Source organism: Oreochromis aureus, linkage group 16, assembly GCF_013358895.1.
Source record: "Oreochromis aureus strain Israel breed Guangdong linkage group 16, ZZ_aureus, whole genome shotgun sequence".
Classification (NCBI taxonomy): Eukaryota; Metazoa; Chordata; class Actinopteri; order Cichliformes; family Cichlidae; genus Oreochromis; species Oreochromis aureus.
The window spans coordinates 2,085,131-2,098,497 of record NC_052957.1 but is presented as its reverse complement, the minus strand read 5'-3'; the positions used below and the strand labels follow the sequence as shown (position 1 = coordinate 2,098,497).

At 42.2% G+C, this 13,367-nt stretch overlaps 1 protein-coding gene across 1 annotated transcript; it reads left to right on the top strand.

Annotated features, from left to right (window-relative positions):
• Positions 1-333: 333 nt before the first annotated feature.
• LOC116312583 (basic leucine zipper and W2 domain-containing protein 1-A-like) lies at positions 334-8,693 on the top strand. The gene is made up of 12 exons (XM_031730037.2): positions 334-686; positions 1,378-1,450; positions 3,709-3,885; positions 4,107-4,201; positions 4,286-4,351; positions 4,504-4,639; positions 6,159-6,268; positions 6,516-6,686; positions 6,983-7,129; positions 7,431-7,569; positions 7,843-7,965; positions 8,099-8,693. The coding sequence occupies exons 2-12, from the start codon at positions 1,387-1,389 to the stop codon at positions 8,128-8,130; spliced, it is 1,260 nt and encodes a 419-aa protein (XP_031585897.1). The 5' UTR covers positions 334-686; positions 1,378-1,386; the 3' UTR covers positions 8,131-8,693.
• Positions 8,694-13,367: the final 4,674 nt, after the last annotated feature.

Below are 13,367 nucleotides of genomic sequence, written 5' to 3'. Positions count from 1 at the left end.
GGGAATTTTCATTATGCGGTATTATGATTTCTTAACTTATTCTTCCATAAATAACTGAAAAAAGGCGAACTGGTTAGGTTATAGTTGGCCAAACTTGTTTGAAAAAGTTCCCACACGACTTTGGGAATATAACCAAGATTTACGAGGTGAGTGTGAAGCAACATTAAAGTTTTCCTTCATCGTTATATATAGACAGACACTCCATCCACCCGACAGCACAATACCCCCCTCCTGTGTCTTAATACTACATAGCAACGACGATTTGACAAGCTTTTAATGAAACTTTAGGCCAGATTTAATGGTTAAAGTCGCTCTGTGTGCACAGGAAACTGAGATTTGTGATTTTTTGGGGGGGGTGTTTGTCTCCTCTTGTACTGATTTACAGATTCGGACGTTACGGTATTTGGGGTTTAAACCAGATTTTCTTTTAAATATCACTCACTCCTGCGTTGCATCCAGAGAGGACATGCAGTATCATTGCATTCAGCAGTGAAACGGCTGTTATTTATTTGGTTTTAACCGCTTAAATTTCGCTCTTCAGTCAAGTGTGGCGACCCAAATAGACTGCGTTAGTGCGCACGCGCGGTTACGTCTACAGTTTCCTCTTCCCTAGAACTGGTTGTACTGGAGTCCAGTTATACTAGTTTCTTTGTCACGGACTGTTTTTGTTCTTAAAGAGGATTTCGGTGAGTTTCTGACTATTTTTTTTCTCTTTGTGGAGCCGAGTGCTGCTCGCAGTAGTTCAGTTTACTGCGACACTGCGGAAGGAAATTCCAGGAAAATGGATTATAGTTAGCAGCAAGCTAGCACTGCCCCAGTGTTATTGTGTCATCTGAAGTCAGATATCCAGAGTTGGCTCGCTCGGCTTTGATAAATATAGACAGTCACAGCTTGCCTTTTTGGGGTGATATTTATAATATCTACAGAGTAAAGTGCTGTATTTATAGATTCGTATCATGACAATGAACGAATGTAGACAAATGTCCTCGTATGGTGCTGTGCATGCACTGCTGCTCGTACATTTAGCACGCATGGTGACGTGGACGATGCTAATAACGGTGGTTACCGCTAACATTTATGGTAAATAGCATTGTTGTTTATACCTGTGTGTGTGTGTGTGTGTGTGTGTGTGTGTGTGTGTGTGTATACACATCCCCAGGGGTGAAGGCTCATACCAGCCTCTGCCCATCCCTCCCAAACAAATAATGGGGGTGGCTAACATCTGGCGTGTTTCACGTTGCACTCCCACATGCACACAACATTTGTATGATTCATACAGATTTGATTATGCATGGGTGGAACTGTGCGGACGGATCCAAGTGGAGTTCTTTCCATTGTTGTTTCCTCACCCTGAGCTCATTTGTGTTTGTCTTGCAGAGTGTTTTTATGAGTAATCAAAGGCAGCAGAAGCCTACGCTAACAGGCCAGCGTTTCAAAACTCGGAAAAGAGGTGAGAAAACGGCAAACATCAGTTTGTTTTGGTCACATTAAACACAGGTGGTTTCATCAGGATATACAGATCACGCCTGCCTGTCCTCCCTGTAGCTTTTCATGCTACCAGCAATGGAAAAGCACAGATTGTGAAATTCTGGAGTGACGCCAATCCTGATGCCATAATTAAAACAAAAAATCCTGCAGATAGCCCGTGCCAATTTTCAGTTCTGATTCAATTCAATTCTATTTTATTTATATAGCACCAAATCTCAACCACTTAGTCTTTGACTTACAAATATTGTCAAAGACCCTACAATAATGCAGGCCAGCAGTACCAAAATTTGCCTTTGTTTTTAATCTGTTACATTCTCTGCCAACCTTTTGTAACTGGAAACAAATACTTAATATGAAAAAAATATATGTAGTATTTGAAAGTCTTTCAGCTCTTGGTCATGCCAAAAATCTGAACTATCTGAGCCCCCCCTACTTTCTTTTTCTTTTTTTAAATGAAATCTAAGCTCAGCTTCACTAGCCACACCCACATTGCCAGATCTGCTGAACCAAGAAATCGCTTAAATAGAAGCTGTCTGGTAAGTGAAGCAGGCTTAAATAAAAGAGCAGCACATCATGCCACGAGCTAAAGAAACAGCTGAGAAACAAAGTCGCTGACATCTATCAGGCTGGAAAAGGTTACAGAGATGTTTGTAAGGCTCTGGGACTCGAGTGAATCACAGTGAGAGCCATCAGCGACATGTGAAGAAAACCTGGAACCGCGGTGAACCTTCACAGGAGTGACCGGCCTACCAAAATGACTCCAAGAGCACATAAGCGATTCATCCAGGAGGTCACAGACAAACCCAGAACAACATCTAAAAAACTGCAGGCCTCACTTGGCTCAGTTACATCTGATGTAAAACTGAAGCTGTTTTTATGGCTGAGCAGACGTGGTGCGTTCGCTCTCTGCTCTAATCTGAGGACTGCCCAGATGCCTGCAGAGAGCTCTCTTGTGAGACTGAGGTAGTTTACAAAGTACGTGGTAAAACCAGTCTGTGAGCCACTCTTGCTTGTGCTGTTGTTGATCCATCAGGCAGCTGCAGATAAGAGCGAAGTTCTAACAAACAAAGAGCTGAAGTAAAACAGCGTTAAAAACAATGAAAAGGTCACTGCAGCCACCATCTGTGCTTTTCATGCTTTATTTTTTGGCCTTTGAAGTTTTTTCACGGCCCTCCTGTTTTGGGTGAACTCTGGTTTTACTCCTTGCTCTGTTCCATCCCACTTACGTCACTTAGTTGCTTACGTCATCCAGTCCTCCAGGATCTTGGATGACTGCACAGGCGCACATCTGGGGTGGGTGAAAACCCCTCTCCCATTCTGCCCTCTCAGAATCATGTACGCGGGTGGAGACATTTGCGGGACCATAAAACCGGCCTAACACAGCATTTCATAAAAAACAACGTCATACCAACAGGCAGGCATGGTGGTGGAAGTCTGATGGCATGGGGCTGGTTTGGTACTTCAGGACCTGGTCAACTGATGGAACCACGAGTTCTGCTCTCTACCAGAAAATCCTGAACAATTATATTCAGCCACTACTTCATGGCCTCAAGCACAGTCATGTTATACACCAGGACAATGACTTGAAAACGCACCAACAAGTCCAAATGGCTCGAAAAAAGTTGTTTTTTACAGCCTCCAGCTAGAGAGAGAAATATTTTTTTTTAAATGTCTGTCTGTTATTTATTGACTCCAAATTTGTTGTGGATAAGTGGATTTAAGTTAGACATACTTTTTAAAGTAAGTTATCTCAATAGTGGGAGTTAAATTATGGACGGGTCTAACAGAAGAAATAAAAGAACGTAACAACATATACCAGTTTAAAATAAAATATAAAAAACAAATTTAAGAATGAAGAAAATGGGGTTAACCCAGGACGGTAATTGGGATGTTTTGATTTGTTTGTTTCAGTATTTGTGAATCTGCTAATTTACATATTCTGTCTTTTATTATATGAAAGTAACTATATTGTGATGATTTTTGTTTTGTTTTGCTTTTGTTTCAGTGTTTTGTTTTGTTTTTTGTTTAAGACTAAAAGAAAACTAAATGAATGAGATGTAAAATTTGTGGGGGTAGGGCCAAATAAGTGTATACTTCTGCCTTTCAAACAAAATAATGGAATGATATCACGAAATGATGGTGAATGTACACGTTTGAAATAAAAATGAACTGAACTAATTTGTATGTTTTTTTTTTGTTTTTTTTTTTCTTTTTGCACAGATGAAAAGGAGAGGTTTGACCCTTCCCAGTTTCAGGAAAGCATTGTACAGGGTCTGAACCAAACTGGCACTGATTTGGAAGCTGTCGCAAAGTTCCTTGATGCCTCTGGTGCAAAGCTTGACTACCGACGCTATGCCGAGACTTTGTTCGACATCCTGGTGGCTGGGGGAATGCTGGGTGAGTCGCAGGATTGGTTTTTCTTTTACCTTTGCAAAAACATTTTTAAACTTTGCATTATACCATGGTAAATTTGTCCCCCAGTCGAGCGCTCTCTGGGTCTTCAGGTTAATAATGTCGTGCATAAGTGTCCCCCCTGTTTGTGTATTGATGTCGATACAGTGGTCAGCAGAGGTGAAACATGTGAAGCGCCTAAGACAAGAATATGTGTTTATTTTCAGCCCCCGGGGGTACGCTGTCAGATGACATGACCTGTACAGAGTTCTGTCTCTTCAAAGCACAAGAGGACATGGAGACCATGCAGGCATATGCACAGGTGAATACCACTTTGTTCTTGCTCAGTTCACGTTTGAATATCCATACGTGTTTATGGACAGTAAAGCAATTTTTCCCCCTTTAGGTCTTTAACAAGCTCATTAGGCGTTACAAATATTTGGAGAAGGGATTTGAAGAGGAGATCAAAAAGGTTTGTTTCTCTCCATAGCCAGGTCAGGTAGGTAGCTTGACCTGCCTGACCAGATCGTGGCTGAAATCTTGAGCAGTTTGTTTCAGTTTAAAATATAAAGAGTACAACTTTGCCTCTGCTGTGGTTCAGTCTGCATGTTTGCTGTTTTACAGCTGCTGCTGTTTCTCAAGGGCTTCACAGAGTCTGAGCGCAACAAGCTGGCCATGCTAACAGGGATTCTGCTGGCCAACGGGAACATCTCTGCATCCATTCTCAGCAGCCTCTTCAATGAGAATTTGGTCAAAGAAGGTACTCGGCTTTAATACTCGGTCTGTGTGCAGAATTATGTTCACGGTTTCTCTCCCCAATCCACCATTTATCAGACATTGTAAGAACCTATACACACACAGCGCACTGTTTGCTTTATCTGGACAGCCTGAATGCTTTGCAGTTATTAATCTAGAAGTAGCAGAGGGACGGGCAGTCATGCAAACGAGTGTTGACAGTATGTAGGCTTTCATTTTAGTCAGAGACTATGGAAAAGCCTTTGATGCCTGCAGACGTGTCTGTTTTCAGCTGCTGGGATTAATCAGGGAAATAAAATGCTGCAGAAATCTCACCTTTTGCTCATTCAGCAGGGCTGAAACAACGTTCAATGAGTAGAACCAAATTATTAAACTTTCAATATTAAACATTGTCACAGCAATGTTATCCTCCCATTTGAAGCAGTTGTGGAAGTTGGTCTTTCTCTCGTCATTTACTTGCCATCAGTCACATTTGAATCCATTTTCTTTTTTTTCCTGAAAGAAAGTCAGCGATGGGAAGTCGTATCCTTTCTGGTTCCAAAGACGAGTGTTTAAAATAACTGAACACACAAAAGTAAACATTTGGGGAACCTCCATTAAAGCAGCTGGTGTCAAACATCTGCTTCAGGACTGTCTGCTCCACTCTTTGTTTACAAATATAGTTAAATTATAAAATATATTCTAAAAAAGCTGTTTACCCCTGAGTAACCAAAGTTAATGTAATTGGTCACACAGTGGACTTAAAGTAGAAAACAAGCAGGCTACACACACAGATGCCTAAATTCTGCCACAGAGTTTGCATATTTGTGCATGCTGATAGCAGCTGCGTGGCCAGGCTACTCTCAGAGAACCTGAGGTATTACAGTACTGCACGAGTCTGTGGGTAAAATGTGACTTCTACTCTAAAATGCTTTGAGTGGTCAGTGATACTAGAAAGATGTGCCTGCATTACGTTACTACATTTTACACGTGCATGACAGGAAGTGAATGCGTAATATTTTGCATTCACAGCTCCCCCCTCAAGAAAAGGGAATTTCAAAAAAAAAAAAAACACCTTCAGAGTAATGGATTAATGGTAATTTTTGTGCAAATAAGTGCTCTTGTTACATGCTAGTATTATTAATGTGTAATGCAGTAAAAGGTGCAGATGGTACTGTGAAGTTTTGCTTTGAGTGGGCGTTGTCAGCCGGTTGTCTCTGTTGTACCAGAAGAAGAGATTAACCACAAACGCGACAGCTAATGAATATGATCAGTAAATCCATCAGCATCCACTGCTGCACTCTCTGAAAAGACCCGACAGATGATGAAATTTTACCTTTTGATCATAATACATTTTTATTTATCTTGTAGATGCAGATGTTTATCTGATTTACCCGTTGGTCCAAACTTGAATGTTTTTCTTGTTTGTGGCATTTTTTCCAGTTAAGAGCCTCGGTGTTGTTTACCGGCGGATTACTTTGACTTTCTTTATCCTGGCAGGTCTGTCGGTAACAGCTGACTCACATTTTTGTGCATTTGTTCAGGTGTTTCGCCTTGCTTTGCTGTAAAACTCTTCAAATCCTGGCTTTCTGAAAAGGACATCAACTCGGTTGCTGCCAGTCTCCGAAAGGTTGGCATGGACAACAGGCTTATGGTGAGAACGACATCTTCGCTACAACATCTCTACGAGGCTTAGGCGAAGCGGCGTTTCCCCGTGCCGCTCAGCGGCCTGTCTGCGTATTCTAAATATGACTGCTTAATTTCGGCTCTGCATAAATTGAATAGTTTCAAACTATTGTGGCAGTCACAGCATCTACTGTACCAAAGGCCTCCTAATTGCTGATGAAGGCTTGTTCGGATGAATGGGGTCTGCTTCAATGTTTGATTATGTAAATTTGCAGGAACTTTTCCCAGCCAACAAGCGGAGTTGCGAGCACTTCTCAAAGTACTTCACAGACGCCGGGCTCAAGGAGATTTCCGACTTTGCCAGGAACCAGCAGTCCATAGGTGCTCGCAAAGAGCTGCAGAAAGAGCTTGAGGATCTGATGTCACGTGGAGAGCCCCTCAAAGACGTAAGTGCACTTGGTTTTCCATCTTCTTTTACACAGACTCGCTCCTCGCAGCACACCGCTGTGTAGTAGCACTTAAGATTGCTTTCTGCTTGACCTGTCCACCCTTTTGTCTTGAGGAATGGTGAGGAAACGGATGCAGTGGATCAATGGCAAATTCCCGAAATCCACTCAGCCTGAACATATTATCTGGCCCCGCGAACCTCTGTACCCTGCCAGGGTGCTCGTAGGTAATGTCGGCCGTGGTTTGTCTGCATTGTCAGTAACGTTTGTTCCGTCTCTTGGCTTGGATCTTATAGATCATTGCTTACGTCCGAGAGGAAATCAAGAAGAACAACATCTCTGAGCAGACGATGATCGGACTAATTTGGTCCAGCGTGATGAGCTCGGTGGAGTGGAACAAGAAGGAGGAGCTCGTGACGGAACAAGCCATCAAACACTTAAAGGTGACACCTGCGTCACTCTGCTCTTCATTTTCTTCTTCTCTCCCACGGCAGTTATGATGCGATCCGAGAGATCTAAAGAAACGTACGGGTGTCACTCTTAAATTGTGCCTCAGAGATGTTAGAAAATCCACGCTGCTGTAGGCTTTGAACTCGGCAGAGAAGATAATTGATTTAGTAAGGCAAAGTGGAAGTAATGGAAGAAATCCGAAGCATCTCCCCCTCCCACTCTGTGTGTGAAACTTTCACAGTTTGTAAAGTGGTAAAACTCTTACTCCGGCTTTTCCCCGGTTTCCATCCTCAGCAATACAGCCCGCTGTTGAAGGCTTTTACCTCCCAGGGCCTCTCTGAGCTCACGCTGCTGCTGAAGATCCAGGAGTACTGTTATGACAACATCCACTTCATGAAGGCCTTTCAGAAGATTGTCGTACTGCTCTACAAAGGTGAGTTAATTATGCCCGTAAGGCTCCTGTTCCCACCTTCACATTTTGGGGGAGAAAGAAGTTTACTTTGCGGCAGGAAGCGTGTGTGACTGATGCCAGATGGCCAGAGATTATAGCCAAAACTTTGCCTTGATTGATGTCATCAACCTGCCTGGTGACATTTGTTTTCCCAGCACCTGCGGACGCATCTGTGCTGTTGGCATCGAGTTGAAATGATTTCTTTTTCTGTTTTATGTTCTTGTTTTTATCTTTTTGTGGGGTTTTTTCTCCCAGCCGATGTCTTGAGCGAGGAGGCAATTCTGAAGTGGTACAATGAAGCCCACCTAGCTAAAGGAAAAAGCGTTTTCCTTGAGCAGATGAAAAAGTTTGTCGAATGGCTCAAGAACGCAGAGGAAGGTAAGCGCCTCGCTCTCTGCCACAGATGGGAGATGCCCAAAAACGCGCCTCGTGTTTATGTGGCGATAAAATGTTAGTAACTATATGCACGTCGAGTTCATGCCTCTGGTGACGAATGTTTCCTTTTCTTCAGAGTCCGAGTCGGAGGAAGAGGATGCAGACTGAAGACCTCTGCCTATAAAACCATTGAAATTTGTATTTTTAATCAGATGCAGTACAAGGATTTGTAACAGACGCCTGTTCTCTAGTTCTTTTCTTTTTCTATTCTCTACCTCTTCATATCTAGTTCGACTGTAATGTAAGGGCTTTAATGGGGTTGTTTTTTTTGATGCTTGTATCCTTCTTCAAACTCCTTCAGGAGCCAATCAGAGTGCCACATTTAGCTGATAGACTGAAACCTCTGTCATGTGACAAAGCAGAGCGTTCTGGGTTTTTTAAACATGATACCCTTTAAAATTCGACCATGTGAAGGCGTGTTTCAGTCTTTGTGTTTGATCGCTCTTATTTGATCCTCTGAAGTGAAAACTGTTGATTTGCGTCTCAGATATGTGACAACTTTGAATTTGTTGCCAGTTTTTAAGATTCTTTATCCATTATTGTTAATGGAGCCGTGTCATTATAAACAGCAAATGGACTTTGATTTTTCCATGCATCATGTGTAACAACCACGCTAGCTTTGTAGGGTTTTTCCCCTTTATCGCACATTTTCAAATAAATGGTTTTCATTACTGCCGTATCCGTTCATGTGGAGTTAAAGGAGCAATTAGAAGATGTGTATGTACACAGATAAACGTGGAAAAGTAGAAACTGAGCTGTTGTGTTTGAGATCGCACTACATTTTTACTGTTTGATCTCGGCTGGCCATCTAATCATGCAATCAAGAACGGCTGCCTGCCATGCGTGACCCGAGCTGCAAACAAAGATCTCACTTCACTCCTGTCCCACTTTAAATGGTAATTATGGTTCAGTCAAGCATGTAGGAATGAAAGTGAGATGGTGATTCAAGATGTTATGACAATGGAGGTCCACATTCATCATAAGAGTCATCTCACAAAGTTTAGAAAGCAGACCGCTTATTGTAATATTGGCACAAGACGAGGAGAGGTCAGGATGTGTTTGTGTCCAGCTGTTTGTGTTTGATCTTTATTTATTTTAGCTCTATAAATGTGGATTTGTTGGAAGCAGAGCGATCGTGTCATCACATCAAACGAGCACTCTGGCTCTCCCAGCTGAGTTACAATAAAAGCTGCATAGGGTGAACTAGTAATGTTAGCTGTTTTATTCAAATGCGTGTAGTAGAGAGAATTACAGTACATACTGTAAGTACAGCAGAGCAGCATGTGTACAATCACCCGATAATCAGTTTCCCTCTGTGCCAACAGATGGCAGTAAATCCTTAAGAGACATTATCTCCCCCTGTTTAAGCCTTCCAGAGTTTTAGAGTGAAGCTCAAGTAGAAAAGCCATTTTGAAGAAACCAGACTAGAAAGTATTAGACACAGGCACACGTACAAAGTATTTTCTCTGCCTGTGTGTCCCGGGAGGATTTGTTTGCCTTTTGGTTTTATTTAGTCACTCTAAAGAACATGAGACGGTTTGGGAGAGTGGCATACTGCGGGGGGAGAGACACGACTGCTTTTCAGATTTGCACATCTGCACATGTGCAGCACTGAATGGCAATGATGCCTCCCAACTCCACCTCTAACTGTGCAGTACTGTCTTGGTGGGACTGTTATCTGCGCACTACCAGTGCTGCCTGTCTTCACTCACTCATTTATATATATAGTAATCATGTGATTTATTCACACCTCACACTGGGCTCCTCCCCGCATGTCGTTGAGTATGTGCACTGCTGCACATTGACGAATGCTGCAGTATAATGAGCTGTGCACACCGTGCCCTGACACATCTGTTTGTTTTGCTTATCTGCCATTTTCAGCAATTACGTATGCTGCTGGATATACAGTAGGTACTCACATTTTTCACAGGTGTGTCTCACAGCATGTCAGGGTGCAAAGACTGGTGCTAAACGTATTGGCTGAGACAGACTGAAATCCTTGCTCTCAGTGACAGCGAGGCTAGACGTGTTTGCATTCCCTCGATGACTTTGTACATGAAGCATTTACACACAGAAAAAAAATCTGCTGCCACATAAAAAAATAAGAGAGAGAAAAATACAGCGGCCTCAGTTGGACTTCCTGCTTGAACTGAACAGAGCAACAATGTGCCGGGGAATGCCAGGGGAGTTCTGGAGAGCAATTATTCCGGATTTCACACTGCGGCTTTGGTCGGTAAACATGACTCGGACTGCAGTGCAGAACTCATCTGAATAATGCTTTCAGAAACAGGGAGACAGAATAACTGTTGTTTTGAATGAGAAGAGACAGACTTGAGATAATTACTCAGTTTTCATCACAAACTGCATCTCGCTCTCCTGAAGAGGCAGCGCTGTGTCACATGACTCTGTTTGTGTTTGGTTGCTTTTTGAGTTTTATGCAAGTCACCCAGGTAAAATATGGAAACCAGGATCAACACGTTGACTGTTTGTCCTCGCATCAGCTTTCTGCCATATGCCTTAAAGCTCCCCGGCCTTGCTGCCTACTTTTAGTCATAGATGAGCGAGCGCCTCTGTCGGGAAACCAAGAGAGCCGAAGAGTTTTGGGGTTACAGGATGCCACGTGCTTTTGTCATCGTGGCGCTGTTGGTCCCGTCTCAGGGAGGTAACACTGCTTTGTCTCACTGAGGCACACATAGCTGCCTTTTTAATGTCTGGGCCTGACACTTTTATTCTCAAGGTTCTTCATCATGTATAATGATCCCATTGTAGCAGCAGCTAATTACAGAAGACAGCTACGTCGGTTTGAACCTTTCAGGCCACCGTTGCTGCTTAACTGAGAACGCTGCACAGTCTTTGAGTTTGGTTTTAACGACTGCAATTAAACAAGACAAACTAGCTTTAAGAAAGCAAACGAGAACGTGCCCACTGACACATTTCTTTATTTAAACATGTTGATTTTAGTTGATCAGTGGCGTTTAAATGTAAAATTGATTTTACAGTTTGAGTTGGAATCGGTCCATTTTTGTTCTTTATGTCACAGAGGATGAACATAAGTCATTCACAGCTGATGTGCTGTGCGTAAAGGAAGCGAGGAGGTGTGCCATCATAAACTATAAAGACTTTTTATTAACGCTCCGCCTGACTCTAGCTCCCGTTTTCCATTCGCATTTCACTTTTCTGTATTAAAAACCAAAGTAATATCAGAGCAATGAAATGTAGTTTCCTGATGGCAAAAGGGAAAAAGCAGTGATACAGCTACAGCTTAGACACTGAGCATTTGGACAGTTTCATAGAATCACAGATTTTTTCTTTGCTTTGCATATTTGATTCTTCTGATATGAGATAAATCTGCATCCTTTATTCATTAAGTCATCTGCCTTTGGAGATTTTTCTGTGCTCACCTTCTTTCAGTACCTTTATATTCGTTGCCGTTTCCTTCTTTCACAGATTTATTATGATTTTCACTTACACACTCACCTCTTCACTCCACGGCATAAAATCCACCTCAGACTCAATGGCAACATTCAATCCTCACTCATGATCTCTGAGTGGGAGGTCTTTTGTGCACAAACAATGAACACTCAGACAGCTCACAATCAACCAAGAAGCCAAGTATAAAGGGTATGCAGTAAAAAAAAAAGGCTTAGGTGATCCTTTTATAAAATCAAAAATGAGACGGCTAAACGCGGCGTGCGATCTGGACGGAGCTACTTCGCCGAGAGAAAGGAGTCATAATGGAAACGGTGAAACGTGCCAGTGGTGCACACAGGGTTGAGTGATGTAGTGTTCACCACAGCCTCAAATGAGAGCATCTTCATTCCCCTAAAGCCCCTCACACAGCTTGTGGGGAAAACATGGAGTGTGCGTAATGGCCTGGCTGTGAGAGTCCGGGGATTTAGCAGCTAGACTTAAGTCAACTCTGAGGCTCATCACAAACATCATTACTTTCTCCTGGCTTGTCCTTTTCCCTCTTCGCTGGCCCCGGTCTGATAGCTGTGTACAAACGACTAGAAGCAAAGGGAGGGATGGCCTGGTTTGATAAAGAACGATCGACTCGAGGATTGCCATTTACTGGGTAAGTGCTGGTCTGTGGCTCTGTATCCACAGAATAAAGCTTTTGTGGCACCTTGTAGACCAGATGTGATTAACCATCCCAGCTGATGTGGCTCACACTGCTTATTCAGGCATTTGCACCAAATAGTCCTACATCTAACCATTGTCATGGTTTATCAGGACACTTCTGCAGCTGCAGTAACTGAATTTGGTTGGAGTTTTGCACAAACTTAAGAGGGAAGGGGCCGGCGCTTTGACGGCATTCCCGTGGGAACACCAAAGCTACATCACAACACTTTGGCTCTGACAAACCACACAGATAACTTGCAAATGGAATGAAAGTTTGCGTCTCCAGAATGTTTTTAACGAGTCTCCCTGGAGTGTCGCGTAATGACTATGACTCCAGAAAGCAGAGAGAGTGCATGTGTTCGGTCTGCATGCAGCTTTTTGCTTTCTTTTGCCCGTTTATGCACCAGTAGCTCAAGGGACTCAGACTGTCTGCAGAAAGGCATAAAAAACTACAAAACTGTTTGTGAGGAACAGCAGAGCTGGGAGGAGGAAAGCACTTAATGTTAAATCACTTTTAAAAAGTTACATAGCAAATATAAATCGATAAACCCACACAAACATAAAGAATCTTGACATTTTCTAACAGATGAGATATAAAAACAGATTTTAATCTAGAGCATTTTTAAGGGTCTGTGTCTCTTGTCCTTGAGGTGTGAAGTAAGTTTATGTTTTGAGGCACATTTTGCATATTTTCCTTACTTTATACTTTCACTATAGTTTATGTCCTTAAACAATTTGAAACAGAAAAACTGCAAAAGTAACAAAGTCAATGATTTTCAATTATGTGACTTGTGAAAAGAAAAAGACTGTACAGAGTTATGAAAGGCAGAGCGCTGGAAACAAAGAAATACTTCAACTAAATGATTAAACTGTCAAAATTCGTACCCTAATATTGGATAACTTACAACACAGAGAGATAGCTGATTATCAGTGATGACTAAAGCAACAGAAAATCTTTTTCCAGCTCTTCTTAACTAAAATAGTTTTCTTAAAATGGCTAAACACTGTGCTAACTGTAATGAATTCTGCCTCCAAATCGTGTCATCAATGAAGGAAATCAAAGAAGACCAAAGTTGAGCTAAACACAGACTGTCCAAAATATTAAACATGATCCTTAAATAGATATCTGCATATGAATATGTAAATATATCTTTAAGCTTGGGACAGGAATGAATAGTGTTCTGGTTTCAGTCTGCTTCTGCACCGCTGCGTTCCTCATTGTT